The sequence below is a fragment of the Odocoileus virginianus genome, chromosome 6 (assembly GCF_023699985.2).
Source record: "Odocoileus virginianus isolate 20LAN1187 ecotype Illinois chromosome 6, Ovbor_1.2, whole genome shotgun sequence".
In the NCBI taxonomy this organism is placed as follows: domain Eukaryota; kingdom Metazoa; phylum Chordata; class Mammalia; order Artiodactyla; family Cervidae; genus Odocoileus; species Odocoileus virginianus.
In genome coordinates, this window is record NC_069679.1 from 63,376,801 (window position 1) to 63,401,875 (window position 25,075).

General features: G+C 36.4%; 1 protein-coding gene across 1 annotated transcript in view; it reads right to left on the bottom strand.

The window, feature by feature from the left end:
* Positions 1 to 1,247: 1,247 nt before the first annotated feature.
* SGPP1 (sphingosine-1-phosphate phosphatase 1) overlaps positions 1,248 to 25,075 on the bottom strand; it is a 42,319-nt gene continuing 18,491 nt past the window's right edge. The window contains exons 2-3 of the mRNA XM_020914299.2: positions 11,511 to 11,600; positions 1,248 to 3,694 (exon numbers count right to left, since the gene is read on the bottom strand). Of these exons, the coding sequence (XP_020769958.1) occupies positions 3,143 to 3,694; positions 11,511 to 11,600 (642 nt within the window). The 3' untranslated portion in view covers positions 1,248 to 3,142. The remainder of the gene's footprint in view (positions 3,695 to 11,510; positions 11,601 to 25,075) is intronic.

Genomic DNA, 25,075 nt, shown 5'->3' on the forward strand with positions numbered 1-25,075 from the left:
TAAAAATGAAGAGCATTCTAAAGTGTCCTTTGTAGTTATCATGTTGAAACTTCTTTTTATTGTGCTATTTATAGTTTCAGGGTTTTCCTGGTAGCTCAGCTGTTAAAAGAATCTGCCTGCAGTGTAGGAGACCCCAGTTCGATCCCTGGGTTGGGAAGATTCCCCGGAGAAGGATTAGGCTTATGTAACCACCATTAAAATTCAACTGCAAAAGTTATTTAAAATTCAAGTTTAAAAGTCTTTTTAACTTATGTACAAAAGCAAAAACTGGAAGAACATGACCAAAATTTAACAAAATAATCAACACAGTAACATTCAGTACATTCAATTACTCTTTCTCAAACCATTGCTGCTGCCCTTTCTCAAAATAATCTCCACAGCAAACAACAAAAGCTCCTTTCAGAAAAACTAATTCAACTATAAAGTTGAATTTTTAAAATTGACCCTTATTGATGTTCAGATTAAACAGCTGGTTTTAAATTTAAGAGTAAATATTCTTTGCTAACAAGAATAAAATTGCTTTAGTAATAAAAAGTTTTTGCCACATAAAATTCTGTGATTACAAAAATAAAAACATATAAGTATTTACTAAAACACTCAAAAACATTTTAGTATTTATTCATCTTTATCAAACATTTTATGAAAATTTGCTTTAAATTATACTCCATTGAATTAATATTTATATTCTTTGAAAGATACATTTAATAAACATTACTTATAAAGAAAGCTAATAAGTAAAATTAAATTAATATAAATCTGCTATAGTAGTACCACTTTATATTAGGTTTTTAAAATTAAGATTGTAAAAACCTATGGGCAGCCCTAGTTTTTACAATTCATGTTATGACAGTTCATAATTACAAAATGAAGTGTTCATATGTTTATTCTGCTTGAAAAGGTACCTGTTCCTAGTATTATGAGCCTGAATTAATGGATTAGCAGTCAACCAAATACCTGCAATACTTAATCATGGATTTTATTGAAACATGTTTTAGGCATAAGTTTTAAAAATAAAGTTATGAAACTTTTCACTGAAAGTTCAATGTCAGAATGATCATATATAGAGCCCAAAGTCAGTATGAACCATAAAGAATTTCTTCATTGTCTTCTATTGCTAAAAACAGTACTTACATTGAATGAAATGCTTCACAGGAAAAGACTGCTAGAATGAAAATACTAGATATATTTCATAAATTTCTACCAGGAAATACAGAAACAAATGCATAGAAGGCAAACAAAACACCCTCCAATCTTGAATTTGGCTTTTATTTTAAAATACATTTAGCATGGAACTACCATAGGACAGAAAATAATAAATCACAAAGAAATGGAATATTTTCAAATACTTTTAAGCAGATATAAAAATTAATAAGATAGCAGAGACCCAAATTATAGGAAATAGTCCCTAAAATTCAATTCAGTAAACACATTTTGAAAGAAAAGTTCTTTGCACATTTTCCAACGTACCAGTATGTTCCTAAGTGCCTTGGTTTTCTGTTAACTAATAAGTAAAGGCTGTAAATTGAGTTACTTTACTTACAATTATCAGATGCACTATTGTCAAAAATTACCATGTCTTTAAATTCTCAGAGTTATAAAAATATGAGCTCAAATAGTTATGTTGCCCAAAATAGAAACATCTTAAGTTGATATCTCTGGATAATCAGACAGATATTGCACTAAGTCAGTAATTCCATACCCAATGCTCATTTACATGGAAAGTTAATTCTCTTCTTTATGAAAAACTTAATACAAATAAATTTAATGTTAACCTAATTACAATTACACTTCAAAATATAAAGGCACGGACAGAATAAAGAATAGTTTAATATTTATACTCAAATTTTCCACTGTGAAAATAATAAAAGGTTGAAAAAAATAAGATCTAAAATTCTGATACTTTTAAATTTTATAATTTACCATTAAGTAGCTACTAAATGGGTATTAAAAGTTAACACTGCTAAATCCAATCCCTTCCAAATAATTTAGAAAATTGGTTTATTTATATATGAAACATGTGCATTGTCCCATCTATAAAGTTCAAGTACATTTCCATTCATTGGAATTATCTACCTGTAGTATAAACGATCAAGACAATGTACAAAAAATATATCTTGTTCCTGTAACTTACAATGCACAGAAAAATACCTATAAAAATGGAGATATTTATTCATTTAGGTTCTCAATAAACTAGTGAGAAAATTTAGCCCGTTCCACGTTTCTTTCTAAACAAAGGCTAAAGAATTGAAGGTGGTTTACTTCTAGCCCTGTTTGCTTGATAGATATTTTTTTAAATATTTGTCTGATTATATGTAACTTAAGATAAAGTTAGTCTTATTTTTATATCACAGTATACATGGCATTTCTTAGTTCAGCAACAGAAAGGCACAATTAGCAAGCAATAAAATTCAGTACCTGACTTATTAAACTAATGTCCAGAACAACTGCAAATAAAATACATTCAACACAGTGCACAGAACTGGAAAACAAAACAAACAAAAAAAGGAATTCAAAAACTAACTTTTTGGAAAATTTGGTCCATTAAAAATGCCTCCTATGTTCAACATCATGGATAACATGAAAGATGAGTGTAAAAAGAGGCAGTAAATTAATATGTGGTAGCATATGAATTCTGGTCTAGTAATTACACAATTGATTAGGAAATGGTTCCCATTGTAAATAAAAATTAAATATATCAGTTAATAACATACCTGTATTAAGTCCAAATACACAGGCACAACTGTTTGCATATTATTATTGATTTTATAATACACCCCCGTGGTTCAAAAAAACTTAGGTATATTATTTTATATATAATATATATTAGATACATAATTTTATATTATGTTCCTTAATATATATTATATAACTTGAATCTGTAACAGCACAGAACTCTCCAAATATTACATGAACATTCCAAATGGTATTTATCATTTTCTCAATGTTGTAATAGCTCAGCTCACCTAAAACAATAACTGGATGTGCCGTGATAAAATGCACCGACTCTTAAGAATTTACTTAAATAATTATTTAAGTTAAATTCCTGCAAAAGCCTAACTCTGATTTGGCTTTTAACTAGAATATGGTTTTTAGATATCAGTAACTGATACCCTCCTTTCTTATCATAAACAGTATTTCACCATCAAGAGATACCAATAAAGAAAAATATGTAAGGAACCAAAAATGTGATAGAGAAACCAACCATTCCATAAGTAATATACCGATAAGGAAGTTCAACTTCCATGTGCTGCCTTGCTTTTCGAATATCATCACAAGGTATATTGAAGATTTTACAGGCTAAAGGAATAGTGATCCTTTTCATTATATCTCTGACCACTAGTACAAATAACATCCCTATGAATATCCGCAATATGGCTTTTCCAAACAGAGTCACTGAAATGGGGTGCCTAGCTAAAGGTAATATATCCAGAGGAGGATCTAATAGTAGACCCATTTTATAGGTAAAATGAGATCCACATGCAATCCCTGCACCACTTCCCAAAATCTCAGCTGTGTCTCCCCGAGATGTACTCCAGGTGTCAAGAGTGAAAGAAAAGATCCCCAAGGCTAAATGAAGCCCGATGATGATTAATGGAGCATATCTGTGAGTTTGGTTGAAGTTGTCAATCAGGTCCACAAATGGATAGAAGATAACCAAGATTAAAATGGTATATAGGAATCCGGCAATAACATCCTGAGAAAAGAAAAAAAGCACAGTTGTTTAGTATAATATTTTTGTTTGGCATTTAAAGAATAGTATATATTTCACACTTCAAATGTTAACATACATTTTAAAATGTCACATTATTAAACTTTATATAATATATAGTAGGTACGAAAACCATTACACTAAAAAGATTTATTGATAATAATAAAATGATTATGTTTTTATAGTTCTGCCCTTTTATAAGTTAATATAGATATGCTATACACAAATTTTATATTCAAATCCTGAACAATAAACTAGCTTAAAGTATGCAGTTATGATTTCTGAGAAAAGCAATATACAGCTGACCCTTGAACAACCTGGATTTGAACTGTGTGGATCCGCTGAGCTGATTCTTTGCAGTAGTAAAGAGCAGTACAGTGCTACATGATCCCTGGTTGGTTAATCTGAGGATGCAGAAGCTCTGATAGAAGAAACTGTGGACATGAAGGAACCAAGTGTATGAAGGGCACACTATAATTATTGGTGGATTTTTCACTACACTGACCTCTAAGTTGTTCAAGGATCAACCAGGCTTATTCTAAGACTTCATCTTCATGTATTTAATATAATAATTACACATCTAAACACATAATTATTTCCATGACTAAAGAGGATACAAAGCCTATTTTTTCTTAATTCACTAAACAAATACTTATTGAGTACCTACATGTGCCTGACACTATTTTAGGGGCTAAGGATATATTGCTTAAAAACTGAGAAGATACCTACTGCCTATAGAGCTTACATTTTAGTGGGGATGACTGACAATAACCATGTAAGTAAAAAGTAGATAAATATTACCATTTCCGGTTGTTATAAAGCAACTAAAATAAGACAATGGGATAGGCCCAATTAAGAGTAATTAGGGAAATCTGTCTGAGGAGGTGACACTTGAGTAGAGATCTGATCCCAAAAAAAGAGTCAGCCCTATCTTTAGCCCTAAGGAAAAGTGTCCAGGTCGAAGAAATAACCAAGTACCAAGGTATTGAGGCAGAATAGAACTTAGTGAGTTCAAGGAACTGAGAAATCCAGTGTGCCTCAAACAGTAAGAAAGAGAGATGTGACATGAGATCCAAGAGACAGACAGAGGTCCCCTTGTAGGTTAGGTAAGAACTTCACATTTTATTTCAAAAGCGACAGGAGGCCTGAAAGAAAGATCCCCAAGTAGGAGTGTAATAAAATCTGATTGATGTTTATAAAAGAAAACACTCCATCCACTGTGTAGAGAATAGATTATAGGGGTAAAGTATGGAAGACAGGAGACCACTAGAGACACAAGTGAGAGGCTACTACAGTGATTCACTCTAGACGTGGTCCATATAAAGAGACATACATAGATGGATTTAGTAAAATATCTTAAAATTAGAGTTGACTAACTTCAACTTACTGATGATCTGAATGTGAAAGAGAAGCAAAGGGGATCAAAAATGACATCTAGTTTTATGTATGACAGAAGATGGTATATTGGAGGAAATAAAGCTGTTATTAAAAGAATCTTCCTTTCCAAGTCATTCCTAACATGAACAAAACTATTCTGAAAATTTCACCTTAAAAAAAACAAAACCAAACCCTGGGATTAACTATCACTGAAAAATTTATCCAAAAATCGCACACATTCACTGTCTCCACTTCTTCACTTCCTTATTTTTTCCTAAACTCATCACTGTATTGAAACCATTCTTTTCATAGATACTAGTGACCTTTATGCTGCCAAAAACAATGGTTACTTCTCAATAGCATTCAATACAGTTAAGCAACAGAGTAGTGGCTTAATGTTTTTCTGTCCTAAGATTTTTTATTATTGTTATAATGTAACATTTGGTACATAGAAATCAAATACATAGAGTGTACCTGAAATTATAAGAAGTATTTTGAATCTATTGGCATGCTGGTTAATAGTTCTATCACTCTGCATAAACCTGAGTACTGACTGAACAGATACCTGCTCTGAGTAGGACTGATGTATACACATTACCATGTAAACAGATACCTGCTCTGAGCAGGACTGACATATACACATTACCATGTAAACAGATACCTGCTCTGAGCAGGACTGACATATACACATTACCATGTAAACAGATACCTGCTCTGAGCAGGACTGACGTATACACATTACCATGTAAACAGATACCTGCTCTGAGCAGGACTGACGTATACACATTACCATGTAAACAGATACCTGCTCTGAGCAGGACTGACGTATACACATTACCATGTAAACAGATACCCGCTCTGAGCAGGACTGACGTATACACATTACCATATAAACAGATACCTGCTCTGAGCAGGACTGATGTATACACATTACCATGTAAACAGATACCTGCTCTGAGCAGGACTGACGTATACACATTACCATGTAAACAGATACCTGCTCTGAGCAGGACTGATGTATACACATTACCACGTGCAGGACAGACAGCTCGTGGGAGGCTGCCGTGGAGCACAGCAAGCTCAGCTCAGCGCCCTGCGATGACTTACGAGCACTGGGCTGGTGGGTGGGGTGGAAGGAGCTCAAGAGGCGGGGATCTATGTGCACTTACAGCTGATTTACTTTGCTGTACCGCAGAAACTAACACACATTGTAAAACAGCGTAAAACAATTACACCCCAGTTAAAAATATAAATAAAAACTGTTTTATCACCTATCTCCAAACAAAACATTACCAAGTGTTGCTTCTTTCTGAGCTTTATAAAAATGTTAGGCAATATGTAGTCTCCTCTGATTTGCTTTTCACACTTAACATTAAGCTCTTAAGATTCATTCATCACATGTAGTTTACAGGTCATTCACTTTCCCAAGTATGTAATATTTTGTGTGATTATATAATGTATTTATCTATTTTTCCCACTGATAGTCACTTAGGTTGTTTTCCAGGTTTTGGATTAGTTCATTGGTTAAGGCTGAGCTTGAATGCTTTCTTAATTGGTATATATTCTTAAACCAACCAGGAATTAAAACAATGTTACTATGTTCTTTCTTTTGATGTTCCCTGTATGGGTCTAAAAAAAGTTTCTCCAGGACACGTGCCTAGGAATGGAAAGGTGGAATCAAAGTATATGTGCACGTTCAATTTTATAAGCCAATAAAATAATCTCCAAAATGTTTACAGAAATTCAGTTTCCATCAGTTGGTATTTCTTGATGTTTAATTTGCATTTATGTGATTATTAATTAAGCATTATTTCATAAGTCCATGGGCTGTTCCTTTTATATGCAAGATATATTTGTGTCTTTAGGGCAACTGTTACTTTGGATTTTCTTTTTCTTGTTGATTAACATGATTTCTTTAGATATATATGATAGCAGTTATATTTTTGGAAGTATATTTCAGTGTGACATAAAACATCCAATCTTGCTGTCCTCTACTTTTTTTGTATAGCTCTATGAATATTAAATTTAATTACTATAAGACTCTATACAAATCTGCCTCCTTTTCTAATTATCACTAATTATTTACACTATTACCCTGGATAAAAAGGGCGTATTTAACTTCCATGCTACAGAACCAAAAAGAAGAATGACTGAATTCAGGACATAAACATGGTGGCTGTCATTGTGATATCAATTTAATGTACAACATTAAAATGTGTAACTAAGTGATTTTAAGCGTTACAGCACAAAATATGCGATAAAGAAAAGTTGATGTTAAAGGTAACAAAGAACTCAAAGTAGCAAGTTTTCCAAAAAGAAAGCAAATAACTTTAGATACTCAAATTAATTATAGATAACAAATCTGCTGTAAAAGTTAATAGTTACATATATGAATGGAATATTCACAGTTATCAAATTTATGGTAGAGGATATCAAATACCATAAACTCAATAAAGATTTATTACATATCAAATCTGGAATTGCCTTCTTTTCATTTCTCTGAATCAGTATATAGAACTAGAGAGGCTAGTGATTGGCTGAGATTAGAATTCAAGACTTCTGTCAGCTCCTAGTGTTGTTTTTTTTTAAAATTATAACATATTTCAGGTGTCCTGATTCTAATTCAACATGTCAGTGATGCCAACAGGGTTTCTAACAACAAAATATATTACTGGAATGCATCATTCTTCATTATAAACAACTAGTAAGGATGTATTTTGAAATTTTTATCTTTAAAATTCAAATTTAATACATGTTCAGTATAGAAAAACTAGAAAATGTGGATAAAAAATAACAAGCAGTTTCATCCATCTCATTAGAACTGATTCAAATGAATTCTTTTTAATGGCTGAGTAATATTCCATGGTGTATATGTACCACAGCTTCCTCATCCATTCGTCTGCTGATGGGCATCTAGGTTGCTTCCATGTCCTGGCTATTATAAACAGTGCTGCGATGAACATTGGGGTGCATGTCTCTTTCAGATCTGGTTTCCTTGGTGTGTATGCCCAGAAGTGGGATTGCTGGGTCATATGGAGCCCATTATACAGAGCGAAGTAAGCCAGAAAGATAAAGACCATTACAGTATACTAACACATATATATGGAATTTAGCAAGATGGTAACGATAACCCTATATGCAAAACAGAAAAAGAGACTCAGATGTATAGAACAGACTTGTGGACTCTGGGAGAAGTCTAGGGTGGGATGTTTCAAAAGAACAGCATTGAAACATGTATATTATCTAGGGTGAAACAGATCACCAGCCCAGGTTGGGTGCATGAGACAAGTGCTCGGGCCTGGTGCACTGGGAAGACCCAGAGGGATCGGGTGGAGAGGGAGGTGGGAGGGGGGACCAGGATGGGGAATACATGTAAATCCATGGCTAATTCATTTCAATGTATGACAAAAACTACTGCAATGATGTAAAGTAATTAGCCTCCAACTAATAAAAATAAATGGAAAAAAAAAAACAAGCAATTATTACTCAGAGATAACTACCATTAAAACTCTTAGTGTTTACTGTTCTGAATCTTTCTCTAACATGTTTTCAGGACTTTTGCTGTTGTTTGATTAGTTTGATTCTTATACCTTGTTATAAAAATGGGTTATGGAGGTACACGCTACTTGAGGATCTCATAATACTTTTCTAAAAACCTTTCCACATATAGACAAATAAACTTTTAGTACAAGTTTAGGTAAATGTAATTATAAAATATTCATACTTTTACTAATGTGGAAATAAACTAGTAATCTGACAAGCACTTCGTTTGGTAATTTTTAAATGGCTTGTGTTTTAAGACACTTTCAGAGCTAGGTTTGATAGAAAATAAAGGAAAATGGAGGAAGTACTCCTCTACTTTTCTGGAGATTAAGGAAATCTATTTAGGAAAGTGTGTGCATGCTCAGTTGCTCAGTCATGTCCAAGTCTTTCGACCCCATGGACTACAGCCTGCCAGGCTCCTCTGTCCATGGAATTTTCCAGGCAAGAACCCTGGAGTAGGTTGCCACTTCCTTCTCCAGGGGATCTTCCCAGCCCCGGGACTAAGCCCGTATCTTCTGCATTGGCAGGAGGATTCTTTACTACTGCACCATCTGGGAAGCCATTTAGTAAAGTAGGCATTGAAAATAAATTAAGTGTTGCTCTTTGTGTTGTAATAATAAAAACAAAGCATATGGGAAATACTGAATGAAGTGTTTGTTCCTTATAAATTACTTCGACTGCATTACTGGAACTTTCTTCTTAATGTTAATAAAGGTTGTAACACAGGAACATAATTTACAATGCTTGCAAGTCATCTGTGATTTTACTTTTGAAAAAGAAAAACAACTTGTATTAATACACATAATAAAATTGAGTAGCCAGTCAGAATAAAACTGATAAACATATTCTATGGGACAGGATGCTTTTGAATGATTAAATGACTATGGTTGGGGAATTCCCTGGTGATCCAGTGATGAGGACTCCATGCTTTCACTGCCCAGGCCCAGGTTCAGTCCCCGGTCTGGGAACTAAGATCCTGCAACTCATGCAGTATGGCCAAAAGAACAACAACAAAAAAAAAATGACCAGGTTATCAGACTTATAATTTAATAATACATCAATATTGTTTTTACTTCAGTTGATTGAAGAACAGATGTTATCCAGTATCAAAAACATGAACTGAACTCAGTTTGAATAATCAATCCACTATATATTTCCTTTGAACAACAGCATGTTTGAGATTATACATTCAGTATAAGAAGATTCTAATTCCTCTTTTATGATGATAATGAATCTAGGGATAATATTATCATTCTTAGTTCATAATCTTTTCATAGTTTTTCAGGTGAGATATTGTTAATTGGGAGTGGAAGGGAATAACTGTAATGAGGCACAGAGATGGAAAACATTTTCTTGTGACTAATATTAGATTTGCTATAAAAAGGTGATAACTGGTCTATTATAAAATTAGTACAGACTAGTCAGAAAGATAAAATTATATGTCAATTCATGATTTGCATTAATATAAATAATTATAAAAAATAAAACACAAATAGTTTGCTTCCTAACTTAGCATTTGGGACTTTCGTAAATTTACTAGTGAAGGGGCAGCTGCTGGAGGTAAGTAATTGGAGGAAGAAACAGAAATTCAATATTTTTCAGCTATGAAATGAGATATTTTTATGAGGAGAAAATTCTAAAAGTGTTCATTTGTTAAGGACAAGAAAAAATTGATATAACCCTTTATAAATTTTTGGATTCCATGAATTCATCCCTATCTCTCCATCTTCCTTCTGATTCTTTATCGTTCCAATTTTAGTATATGTGCTGCCGAAGCGAGCACATGATCTATAATATAATATATAATACCTTCACAAAGTGTTCTAAGAGACACCACACTGTACATGAGGGTAGAGTTATTTTTCTCATATTGCTTGTTGTCTAGTGGGGATGACAAAAAAATTAAAAAGCAACTGAAATTCAGCATAAGTGCTATGCCAGAATTATGCTCAAGATGTTCTGGGAGAAAGGCCACCTATCCAGTCTTGAGAAAGGAAAGATGGAGAAGGTAACAAGGCTTTAGGAGATAATATTTTCTGGTGAGTCATGAACAATGGGTTTGATAGTTAGGCAAACAAAGAAACAGAAAACAGCATTCCATGTGGAGGTTACGGCATTGCTAACAATGTGAAGATAAAAAGCACCCTTCACATTTGAGCAAACATAGGCATCATATTTGTGTTTTGAACAGTAAACTACAATAGGAGGCTAAACACTGAATGGAGCAGTGTCACACTTGAAGTGGAGCTACTAATTAAGAAGCTGCTGCAGTACCCTAGTTAGAGATGGTGCAGGCCAGAAGTAGGGAATGTCAGTCAGATGGACAGGAAGGGAAGTGAGCAGGTATAGCTGAAAGATAGACTTCCTGTGCCACTGCTTTTGAAACTGAATTGCATTCTCAAAATAAAATATCTCATGTAAGCCCTAAAATACTGTTGGGAAAGAAGAAAACTAGAGTTTAATATTCAAAAACAAGTGGCACCAGGGCAGTTTTTGTTCATCTAATTTCTATTCACTGGGTTTTCACTTACAAGTAGAACTCCTTGGTGTCTGTATTTACATTGTCAGTTTTGACTCAGCAGTAGGAAAGGCATAGAAGAAAATGAAAAAGAAGATAAAAGTGAACCTGGAAGGACAGAGAACTGTTATCCTGAATAATACTTGGTTCCTGTGATTGCTGGGAACTGTTTCTGTGAAATATATATATTATAACTACTTTAAAACTTTGCAAAACATCCTGTTGCTATTTTTGCAAGAAAAAAAATTTACAATAACTACATTTTCTCACTTAAGCTTCCAGTAAGTTTAAAAATGATTAAATATTATAAAATTGCGTGTTGATTTTAGAAAAAACAAAGCAATATGAACACGTTTTCCTTACCAGAATGGAGTGCATTCCCATGTAAATTCTACTTATGCAAACTAGAGAACACCAGCAGGGAATAAGAATCAGTCCATATGTGAGAGGATACTGAAGGGAAAAAAAAAAAGTAAAATTAGTTAGGTAAATCAGGCTAAATATAAACAAGCAGATAAAAACTCAAGGAGAACAAGAAGTATGTGTGTTTACTTTCTGTTATATTTCCAGCACCTAAGCCTACGCATGGCACATAGTGGACATTCAAGAAATACTTTTGCATGAATGAACAAATAAATCTAATGTTTCTACAGTCTTCATTGTGGGAACTGGCTCATTTTTGCTTCTACAGTAAAGACTCAATCACTGGCCTGCTACAGAAGAAAAACAAATAAAAGACATACTTTTACTATAACTACACAATGAAAGTGCCTCTGGAAAAGCACCTGACTCTGGTCCAGCTTAGTGTCATCGCTTCCCTGGGGAGAAGGCGTTATCTCCCTCTCTCTTCCATCAGTGACTGCCGTTTGCCATTTCCCCATCTTCCTTTCAGTGTTAAACACCATGTAATTTTTTGTCCATTAATAATTTCAAATAGCAACTATATTACAAAAAACTTTGGTGGAATATTGGAAGCAGAAAACCATAAAGAGGGAAAAAACTTAAAATGTAGATGACTTTTAGTATCAGTTGGGCTTCCCTCACAGCTCAGTTGGTAAAGAATCTGCCTGCAATGCAGGAGACCCTGGTTCAATTCCTAGGTTGGGAAGATCCCCTGGAGAAGGGATAGGTTACCCACTCCAGTATTCTTGGGCTTCCCTTGTGGCTCAGTTGTTAAAGAATCTGGCTGCAATGTGGGAGACCTGGGTTCGATCCCTGGGTTTGGGAAGATCCCCCAGAGAAGTGGAAAGGGGGATCTTTCCCACTCCAGTATTCTGGCCTGGAGAATTCTAGGGATTGTATAGTCCATGGGGTCACAAAGAGGCGGACACGACTGAGACTTTCACTTTCACTTCAGTACCAATGGCACACCTCTAGTACTAACTAGAGGTGACTTTGAAGCTCCTAATACTAGAGGGAAGAAGGAAATGACTGATGGTTGGGCGTGTCTTAAGTTTGTAAATGAAGAAGAGAGGGCACATTTGAGACAGTTTGTGCCTGATTACTTCAAATTTCCCAATGAAATTGAAGACAAGATGGTTCCGTTCATTAAGTATCCAAACTGGTTCAATAAGAAGTGAGGTTAAAAGAAAGGAGTTACATAATGCTGCAAGAGTGGCCAAGATTTAGTGCACAGTTGTTTTGATTTGATTTCTCTAGGGGCTTCCCAGGTGGTGCTAGTGCTAAAGAACTTGCCTGCCCGTACAGGAGACATAAGAGATTCAGGTTCGATCCCTGGGTCGGGAAGATCCACTGGAAGAGGGCATGGCAACCCACTTCCAGTGTTCTTCCCTGGAGAATCCCATGGGTAGAGGAGCATGGCAAGCTATAGTCCATGAGGTCACAAAGAGTCAGATACAACTGAAGCAACTTAGCTCACTCACACTGCATTTACTATGGCCCAAATATTTTTTCTTGAATGTCTAAATACCTTGATTTTGACAGCATCACACTCTCATTCCCCTTTCACCATCTATTTTTTTTCTCTGTTTTCCACACAAGAAAACATTCCTCGTTGTTCCTTAAACATTAGTATAACTAAGGGTTCTGGCCTTAGTAGTTACCGGCAGTTTCACCTTGTCTTCTGTTACTCAGCATGCTGAAGACCTATGCATGTCCTTGGATTAAGAACCATTTAGCCAGCCTCTGCACATATCTCCAACTTGAGATCCTTATGGAGTTAAATCCATCATACCTCAAACCCTACTCATCATCCTACCAACAAGACTTGTTCCTCCTCTCATTTTCCCTATTTCATTTGGAAGCCTCATAATCTAAATGAGAAATATGTATTATCCTTGATTTCTTCCTTATCCCTCACATTCAACCAATAATGAAGTCTTACTGATTTTACTTTCTGAATATTTCTTAATTCTGTCATCTCTTCACCCTACTGATACGGTCTTTTTCAGATCCTTATAGATCCTTTTCTAGGCTCCAGGTATTCCTTCAGACGTTTTCTGATATGCATGAGGAACCTGGTTAATGACGCAGTCAGACAAGTAATTCTGTAAGGAGGGTAAGTGCCATGATAGGGGGAGTCTAAGGAATGGATCTTTAAAGTTCCCAAACTAAGTATGATTCACACTGTCTCAAAAGATGAGTAGGATTTAATCTTTACAGAAGAAAGAGAAGCACAGGGTAAAAATGATAGAGGACATTACAAACAGTAGGAGCAAGTGAAGAAAGGTTTATGTCCAAGAAGTTTTAAGTAGTGAGGTTTTCTAGGAGAATAAGTTTAAATTCTTACTCAGGAAAGTCAACTTAATAATAAACAAAATATGCAAATTATATGATATGTAAATATATAAATGATACTTTATATAGAATATACAAATTACATAATAAAGAATAATAAGTACTATAGAGAAATAGAAAGGGAAAAGGTGCTAAAACAGTCCTCTGGAGAAGGAAATGGCAACTCACTCCAGTATTCTTGCCTGGAAAATTCCATGGACAGAGGAGTCTGGTGGGCACTAGTCCACAGGGTCACAGAGTCAGACACAACTGAGCAACTGAGCGTGCACACGCACATGCATGCACACACACACACACAGAGCTGAAACAGTAATGTTCATCAAATATTCCTTGCGTTCTTCTTGCAATGAGACTGGGGCCATGTGCCTGGTTTTGACCAATGAACTAGGAACAAAGGTGACGTGTACCACTTTTAATCATCCTATGAATGCTCTCTTTCCTACAGATGTGATACTGGAGGCTGTACGCTGAGGCGTATCACCAGATGGGCAAACTTCCCTCACCCGGGTCTCTGAGGTTCTAATGGATCAGAGTCGCATGCTGACCCATAATGGATATGAAGCACAGATGAGAAAGACGCTTTTGTTCATCTGTTTTCATGGTTAAATCATTAGTACAGAATAACCATACTTATCATAATTAAAACAGTGATAGCATAAGGAGTTATGGGAGTGTATGGGGGGCAGGTTAAAGTTTTAGAAGATAGCCACTGTAGGCTTTATATTGACAAACTAAGATTTGAGGCAAGACTGGATGGAAGTGAATTGATCAACCAGATATCTGAGGAAAGAACATACATGAGGGAGTGGAAGCAGGAAGAACCAAGTCTCTAATGAGGAAACATGACCAGCAGGGAGGCTTGTGTGGCCGGAACAGGTAGGAGAGGTGAGAGGTCCTGGCAACCAGAGCAAGCAGAGCCTGAGAGGCCTGTGTGGGAAATGTGACCTTGGGGAGCCACGCTGCAGGGTCCTGAGCAGAGCAGTGTCCTGAGACTGGACAGTAAGGGAGCAAGGGTGGAAAAAGGAAGACCAGTTAGGGGGCTGTTGCTATATTCTAGGGGAGAGACCATGGCAGTGGCTTCAGTCTCTGTAGCACTTAATTTATTAATTATTTTAATAAATAATTATTTATTATTAATTAATAATAATTTATTTATTTATTATTAATTAATTAATTATTAATTTACTATTTATTAATTTATTTTTTTTTCTTCACTAGCAAGGGAGGGTCAAAGAAGTAAAAATTATCACCACAACAACCATACAAGTCTCCTATGATTCTTTCTCTTTTTTTACTTAGACCCCATAAGGAAGTAAAAAATGTACAAAGTTATTGATGGGAATTCTCTGTACATAACAGATAAAAGAAAAATTCATTTATTGATTCTTACTGAATTTAACTTAATTCAGTTTCATTGTTCCTGCTCAGTAATGTTCCTTATCCCCTACCTTCAGTCCTAGCTTTTGAGAATCAATAAATGAAATTTTCTTTTATCTGTTATGTACAGAGAATTCCCATCAATAACTTTTTGTACATTGGAGAAGGCAATGGCACCTCACTCCAGTACTCTTGCCTGGAAAATCCCAGGGATGGAGGAGCCTGGTGGGCTGCAGTCCCTGGGGCCACTAAGAGTCGGACATGACTGAGCGACTTCCCTTTCACTTTTCACTTTCATGCATTGAAGAAGGAAATGGCAACCCACTCCAGTGTTCTTGCCTGGAGAATCCCAGGGACAGAGAAGCCTGGTGGACTTCTGTCTATGGGGTCGCACAGAGTCGGACATGACTGAAGTGACTTAGCAGCAGCAGCAGCAATCCACATTTGAAGGAAATCAGTCCTGAATATTCACTGGAAGTACTGATACTGAAGCTGAGACTCCAGTACTTTGGCCACCTGAAGCATAGAACTGACTCACTTGAAAAGACCCTGATGCTGGGAATGATTGAAGGCGAGAGGAGAAGGGGACGACAAAGGATGAGATGGTTGGATGGTATCACCGACTCAATGGACATGAGTTTGAATAAGCTCTGGGAGTTGGTGATGGACAGGGAAGCCTGGCGTGCTGCAGCCCATGGGGTCGCAAAGAGTTGGACACGACTGAGCGACTGAACTGAACTGAATACACATTTATTCAGACTTACCATCTCCAAGGCATTTAAATGGGAGAGTGAGGAAAGCAATCAAGCTCGATGCAGAGGCATTTCTCCCATTCCAGTGTACCTTTAGGTACGTTTAGGGTAAGACAAAAACTTGGGAAAAGAACAAGTCATTTTTATTTTCATTGACTGATGTTTTTTTAGCCATTAGTCTCCATCTTCAGAATATTTCCCTAGATTTCTTTTATGGAAAGAAACATATTGGGACGACCTGATCCAGTTTTGATTACATGACTTTCACATTTACTCCCCAGAGAATAACAGAATTCAGTATAATTAGAGTATCAAAGCAAAGAAGTATCTTATCAAGTAATCTTTTAACCAGATAAAAAAATACCACAGGTCTTAATGACAATAAAAAATAAACTAGATAAACTAGATAAAAGTAATACTCCTAAAGTGGGATTGTGTTGGGGGAGGAAGATGATGCAAATAGCCAATTCATCTGGCAGATTTATTTAATATTTAAGAATATTCAAATTATAACTACCTTTTAATTTTATATTGAACTGTCTCTAAAATTAGGACTACTAATATTTTAGGACTACTGTCCTCAATTAGATATAACTGGAAAGAAAACAGATTCATGTGGAATTATACTTTCCTAAAAAATGACAGAATTTATTAGAAATATATAAAATATCCATAGACCACTCTTGTTCAGGCATCTTTGTTAGTTCCCCCCTTAATTCACAAGTCAGTATCAGTGAGCCCAACCCAATCTATGCTCACTCCCTTATTGATATCATACAGTTCCAAGGATTTATATACAAGCTATACGTTCATGACTCAAATTTCCATCTCTAGCTGGGACATTTCTACTGAATCTCAGACTTCTGTATCCAACTGCTTATGTGATCAGTGTCTAAAAGGCATCTCAAATGTAATAGGACTAAATCTGAAATCCCCAATTCCATCTCCACCTCTGACCAGCTTAAATTCCTATGGTTATCTCCTTCCCACTAAAAGACTTCCCCACAGTTTCATTCCTCAGGCCAAATACATTGTTAATCTTGGCTTCCCCATTTGTATCTATCATACAACTCATTAAAAGTGGCAGTTATACCTTCAAAAATATATCTAGTTATTAATTATAATCCCCATTGTAACCACAAAGTATCAAAAAAAAATACATATAAGAAAATAAGAAGGGAATAAAAATGGTACACTGTAAAAAAACTCAAATGCAAAAGAAAACAGTAATGTCGGAAATTAGAAGCAAAAAGAGGCAAAAGACACACAAAAACAAATAGCAAAATACCAAAAGTCACTCCTTACAGGTAATTCCTTTAGATAGAAATGGTATAAACTCTCCAATGAAAGGCAGAGATTGGTAGGAAACATTGCTCCAACTCTGTGTGGCCTAAGAGACTCACTTTGGATCTGAGACACAAATAGGTTTAAAGTGAAAAAATGGAAAAACTTTTCACACAAACAGTATCCACAAGGGCGAGCTAAGTGTCTCTACTAAAATCAGACAAGATAGACTTCAAGTCAAAATTGTTACCGAAGACAAAGGACAACATGCACTGATAAAAGGATCAACTCGTTAAGAAGATATAACAATTATAAACATATTTGCACCAAAGCCCCAAAACAACTGAAGCAAACACTAACAGAATTGGAGAACTAGTTCTACAAGCCAGGCTCATCAGCATTGAAAACCCACTTTTCCACATAGCCTCTTTCCTAACACTTGGCAGATAATTTAAAGAACAGCCCACAGCCTCTTGATCTTGACTCAGGATTACTGAAAGTTTAACATTTTTAATGTTGTGTAGTGTTTTGAAATGTGCAGACCAGTCAGCACTATAAGAGAAGAATTTAATATTTTCCTTGCTCTGTGTAACTGGTTTCATTGGCTTTCAGTCTCACATCAATGCTGTCCACTATGGTTTCTTCTTTTTTTAAACTGGTTATCATCTCATGAATCCACAAATTCAGCCACTTTCCCATGTTTTCCATAACTTCATCAGACACTACAAATACTACTTTTGCATTTCCAGAGTGGCCTTACACACATATGGGTGAATTTCCTCTTCTCTTTCCTGGATGTACTATATTATTGATAAATTAACATTGAACTCATAGCCAAAAGAACTGTAACTGACGCCTTAATGAATCTTATCTCACACATGTATATTTTCTTTGTAAAGTAGATCACAGCCTTCTCGTGTTTAGGGACACTAAATAGCACTTTATACCAGAATACCAGATCACCTTACCTGCCCTCTTGAGAAATCTGTACGCAGGTCAAGAAACAATGGTTGGAACTAGACACGGAACAACAGACTGGTTATAAATTGGGAAAGGAGTACGTCAAGGCTGTATATTCTCACCCTGCTTATTTAACTTATATCCAGAGGACATCATGTGAAATGGCAGGCTGGATGAAGCACAAGCTGGAATGAAGACTGCCAGGAGAAATATCAATAACCTCAGATACACAGATGACACCAGCCTTATGGCAGAAAGCAAAGAACTAAAGAGCCTCTTGATGAAAGTGAAAGAGAAGAGTGAAAAAGCTGGCTTAAAACTCAACATTCAAAAAATGAAGATTATGGGCATCTGGTCCCATCACTTCATGGCAAATAGATGGGGAAACAATGGAAACAGTGACAGACTTCATTTTCTTGGGCTCCAAAATCACTGTAGATGGTGACTGCAGCCATGAAATTTTAAAAGACACTTGCTCCTTGGGAGAAAAGCTATGACAAACCTAGACAGCATATTAAAAAGCAAAGGCATAACTTTGCCAACAAAGTTCCATCTAGTGAAAGCTATGGTTTTTCCAGTAGTCATGTATGGATGTGAGAGTTGGACTATAAAGAAAGCTGAGCACTGAAGAATTGATGCTTTTGAACTGTGGTGTTGGAGAAGACTCTTGAGAGTCTCTTGGACTGCAAGGAGATCAAACCAGTCAATCTTAAAGGAAATTAGTCCTGAATATTCATTGGAAGGACTGATGCTGAAGCTGAAACTTCATTACTTTGGCCACCTGATGGGAAGAACTGATTCACTGGAAAAGACCCTGATGCTGGGAAAGACTGAAGGCAGGAAGAGAAGAGAACGACAGAGGATGAGATAGTTGGATGGCATCACCGACTCGATGGACATGAGTTTGAGCAAGCTTCGGGAGTTCTGATGGGACAGGGAAGCCTGGCTTGCTGCAGTCCATGGGGTCGCAAAGAGTCGGACGTGACTGAGCAACTGAACTGAAACAGCACTGTAGTTTGGGGACCATTCCCTGGTGGCTCAACTGGTAAAGAATCTGCCTGCAGTACAGGAGACCTGGGTTTGATCCCTGGGAATGGGAAGATCCCCTGGAGAAGGGAACAGCTACCCACTCCAGTATTCTAGCCTGGAGAATCCCATGCACAGGCTACAGTCCATGGAATAGCAAAGAGTGGGACAGGACTAAGTGACTTTCACTTGACTTTAAACAGTAAAACCATCAATAAAAAGCACAAAAACTTGAAAAACACTGCACTGAACAGAGCAAAAAGGACTGTCCGCAGTAAATAATAGCTGAAACAAGAAAGCAGGTTGTTGCCTTGTTCATCCTCGCCTGGGAACATGTATGCCAGGTGACTCAAATTTTTCACATTCTGCACATGTCTCAATGTACTGATCCTTGGGTAACAAATTTTACTCCATGGGCTAAGTTTACAAACAATCCATGAATAATGAAGATCAACTATATGAAGAAATTCAACTACTCTTAAATAACCCTAGGCCAAATAAGATATCACAGGGAAATTATAAAATAGGGACAAATAGAAACTAAACACAAGATAATACAAATTATGTAATACAATGAAAGCAGCACTCAGGGGGAAATGTACAGCAGTGGAGTCCTGCATTAAAACAAAAGAAACTAATCACAACTCTACAGTGAGTACTAGAAAAAGAAGAGCTAACTAAATGCAAAGTGAGCAATAGAGGGAAGTACTAAAATTATAAGGGTGGAAAAATATGAAATACAGGGCAGTAAAACAAGAGAATCAACAAAACTGAAAGTTGTTTCTTTAAAAAGAACAAGACTGGCAAAACTACAGCCTGGCAGACAAAAAAAAAGAAGATGCAAATAACTAAAACCAGAAATCAAAGTGGAAACATTACTACTGATCTTACAGCAATAGAAAGGATTGTAAGAGAAAACTATGAACAATTAATATGCTAACAAATTAAGATAACCTAGATGAAATTCACAAATTCCTAGAGAAACACAAATTACCAAAACTGACTCAAGAAGAAATATAATCTAAACAAGTAAAGAAACTGAATCAGCAATCAAAAACCTCCAAAGACAAACCTAAGTCCAAACAGTTTCACTGGTGAATTCCACCAAACATTTATTTAAAGAAGATTCAATGTCAATATTTCTCAAGTTCTTAAAAAAAACAGAAGTATAGAGAATACTTCTTCACATGCTATGAGGCCTGTATTACCCTGATACCAAAACCAGAAACGACAGCACAAGAAAACTACAGACCACTAGCCCTTGTGAATACTAAAGCAAAAATCTTCTACAAAGTATTAGCAAAAAAAATCTAACAGCACATTAAAAGTATTACACACCATGATCAAATGGTTATTTATCTTAGAAATACAAGGGTGGTTCAACAAAAAAATCAGTGTCATACACCACATTAACAGAAGAAAGTAAAAACAAAGCAAAATGAACACATGATCATCTCAATGGATGTAGAAAAAGCATTTGACAAAATTCAACACTCTCTCACAATAAAAGATCTCAAAAACTAGGAACAGGAGGGACTTTCCTTAACATGATATAGGGCACTTACGAAATATCCACAGATACTATTACATTCAGTGGCTGAAAGGTCCCGCCCAGCTTACCTGCTAAGATTAGGAACGAGACAAGGATGTCTACCTCTCACCATTGCTATCTAACATTGTATTGTAGGTTCTAACCAGAGCAGTTAGGCAAGGAAAAGAAATTCTAAAATATCTAAATTAGGAGGAAGTAAAACTATCTCTACAATGTGAGAGACCAGGTTCAATTCCAGGATAGGGAAGATCCTCTGGAGAAGGAAATGGCAACCCACTCCAGTCCTCTTGCCTGGAAAATCCCATGGCTGGAGGAACGTGCTATGCTACAGTCCATGGGGTCGCAAACAGTCGGACATGACTGAGCGACTTCGCTTCACTTCAAAACTATCTCTACTCACAAAGACAGGACCTTAAAAACAGAAAATCTCAAAGAATCCACAAAAACTACTGGAGATGAGAAATGAATTCAGCAAAGTTGCCAGGTACAACAAGATCAATGCACAAAAAAGAGTTCTATTTCTACACATCAGTGAACTGAACTGAACCTGGGGTCAAAAGCCATGGTATCACTCAATTCCTGACCTCAAACCTGGGCTGTGTCAGACTTTATTTCTAATGAGAGCATCTCTGGAATTCACCATGATAAACCGAAATCTGAAAATCCTGTTAAGTAAACCCAGGTTTACTGGTTTACTGGTTCCAAATAGGGAAAGGAGTATGTCAAGGTTGTATACTGTCACCCTGCTTACTTAACTAATATGCAGAGTATATCATGTGAAATAGCAGGCTGGATGAAGCAAGAGCTGGAATCAAGACTGCCAGGAGAAATATCAATAACCTCAGATACGCATGTGACACCAGCCTTATGGCAGAAAGCAAAGAACTAAAGATCATCTTGATGAAAGTGAAAGAGGAGAGTGAAAAAGCTGGCTTAAAACTCAACATTCAAAAAATGAAGATCATGGCATCTGGTCCCATTAATCATGGCAAACAGATGGGGAAACAGTGAAAGACTTTATTTTCTTGGGCTCCAAAATCACTGCAGATGGTGACTGCAGCCATGAAATTAAAAGACGCTTACTCCTTGGAAGAAAAGCTATGACCAACCTAGACAGCATATTAAAAAGCAGAGACATTACTTTGCCAACAAAGGTCCATCTAGTCAAAGCCATGGTTTTTCCAGTAGTCATGTATGGATGTAAGAGTTGGACTATAAAGAAAGCTAAACACTGAAGAATTGATGCTTTTGAACTGTGGTGTTGAAGAAGACTCTTGAGAGTCCTCTGGACTGCAAGGAGATCAAACCAGTCCATCCAAAAGGAAATCAGTCCTGAATATTCATTGGAAGGACTGATGCTGAAAATGAACCTCCAATAGTATGGCCACCTGATGCGAAGAACTGACTCATTGGAAAAGACCCTAATGCTGGGAAAGATTGAAGGCAGGAGGAGACGAGGATGACAGGGAATGATATGGTTGGATGGCATCACCGACTCAGTGGACATGAGTTTGAGCAAGTTTCGGGAGTTGGTGATGGACAGGGAAGCCTGGCCTGCTGCAGTCCTTGGGGTCACAAAGAGTCAGACATGACTGAGCAACTGAACTAACTAACTAAACTCAGGAAAGGGAATTTCCGATACTTGTTTTAGAATAAACATTATTAGGTAAGGATTCTGTAGCTTAGGCTTTTAAAAGTAATATATAGTTTTTAATACAAAGCAATTCAAGTTGCACAGAAATATAAAAACCTCTTCATTCAATAGCACATTATAAACTACATTTTCTATACTAAAAAGAAAAACAAATAATCAAAAAAAGTAATTAAATTAGCATGTATTCCTTCATGGTACTTTCCACCGGTAGACTAATGAAGGTAGTCGTCCCTGGTAACTCAGCAGGTAAAGAATACTGTCTGCAATGCAGCAGATCCCGGTTCCATCCCTGGGTCAGAAGTTCCCCTGGAGAAGGGATAGGCTACCCACTCCAGTGTTCTTGGGCTTCTCTTGTGGCTCAGCTGGTAAAGAATCCATCTGCAGTGAGGAGACCTGGGTTAGATCCCTGGGTTGGGAAGATCTCCTGGATGAGGGCATGGCAACCCACTCCAGTATTCTTGCCCAGAGAATGCCATCGGCAGAGTAGCCCGTGGGCTTCAGTCCATAGTGTCACAAATAGTTGGACATGACTGAAGCAACTTAGTATAGCGTAGCATAGCATACACAGGCTATAAAACAGGAGATACTGGAACATATCCAGGGACGTAAAACAAGGTGCAAAAATTTCATGGTCTAAAGGTACTAAAATCATAGTCTGTTCTCTGATCACTGTGGAAATATGGGAGAAATCAATATCATAAGATACTTGGAAAAAACCCACGAATTTTCAAGTGAAATGTGACATTTACCAACAGAGATCTTTGATGTAGCCATTGAAAGCCTCAATAAAGTTAAAAGACTGAAAACACTCAGAGGGTGACTGCAGAGAAGAAAGCATTTAAATAATAAATTAATATCAAAAAGAGAAACTATTATCAAAGATACTTTAAAAACTCCATGTATTTGGAAATTAAATGTCTTTTAAATGATGGGTGTATCTAAGAAGCTATAACAAGGAAAATTAGAAAATATTTGTAACAATAAAAATGAAAGCAAATTTATCAGAATTTCTTGCATGGAGCTCAATGCAACTAAATACAATGTGAAATCTGGCTTACAGTCTATGGGAACTTGAATTTGTATTCTGCTGTCATGTGAGAATTATATAAATCTTAATTATGCTGATTGGATCATAGGGCTTTTCAGGTCTACTATATCCTTCTACTTTTCTGTCTATTCATTCTACTAAGTTTTGAGAGTTTGATATTGAAACTCCAACTAATAATTTACCTACTTAAAACTTGTTATACATAGTGGAGGTATATTTTCCAAGTCTCTTGTAAATGTGTCATCATACTGCAATAAATTTAAAAAATTAAAAAAGAAAAAAAACAAGGGCTACATATCACAGGCAGACCACAGTCTTGCAGATAGTTAAAATGAAATACAAATTACTAATTCTCTCTGCAGAAACCAGAGTAGAAACAAAAGAGGAAAAAAAAAGCCCAGTGTTGCAGGCAGTTTCCAATTCATTAATTCATTCTGATTTTAACCTATCAAATAAGTTTTCATCTAATATAGCCTATTTGCTTACAAGGTGCCAGAAAATTTCTCCAGTGCCTAAATTTCTCCTAATATTACAGATTCTGTTGAGATTTTTTAATTTCTAATTCAAATCTTCACAGTTGGGAACAAATCCGGTCTGGGATGACAACAGCACTTGAGAGAGTAAGTGGAGTAGCGGAATTTAAGTACTTGTACTGAGAACTTCCAGGTGTACACTTCCCTGGTGGCTCAGATGGTAAACTGTCTGCCTGCAATGCGGGAGACCCAGGTTCAATCCCTGGGTCGGGAAGATTTCCTGGAGAAGGAAATGGCAACCCACTTCAGTACTCTTGCCTGGAAAATTCCATGAACAGAGGAGCCTGGTAGGCTACAGCCAATGGGGTTGCAAAGAGTCAGACACGACTGAGCAACTTCACTTTCACATTCACTGAGATTTCCAGGTGTACAAGCTGGATTTAGAAAAGGCAGAGGAACCAGAGACCAAATTGCCAACATCCGTTGGATCATAGAAAAAGCAAGAGAATTCCAGAAAAACATCTGCTTCATTGACTACACTAAAGCCTTTGACTATGTGGATCACAACAAACTGGAAAATTCAAGAGATGGGAATACCAGACCACCTTTCCTGCCTCCTGAGAAACCTGTATGCAGGTCAAGAAGTAATGGTTAGAACTGGACACAGAACAATGGACTGGTTCAAAATTAGGAAAGGAGTATGTCAAGGCTGTTTACTGTCACTGTGCTTATTTAACTTACACACAGAGTATATCATGTGAAATGCCAGGCTGGATGAAACACAATCTGGAATCAAGATTGCTGGGAGAAATATCAGTAACCTCAGATATGAATGATGACACCACCCTAATGGCAGAAAGCAAAGAAGAACTAAAGAGCCTCTTGATGAAGGTGAAAGAGGAGAATGAAACAGCTGGCTTAAAACTCAACATTCAAAAAATGAAGATCATGGCATCTGGTCCCATCATTTCATGGAAAACAGATGGAGAAACAATGGAAACAGTGACAGACTTTATTTTCTTGGCTTCAAAATCACTATGGATGG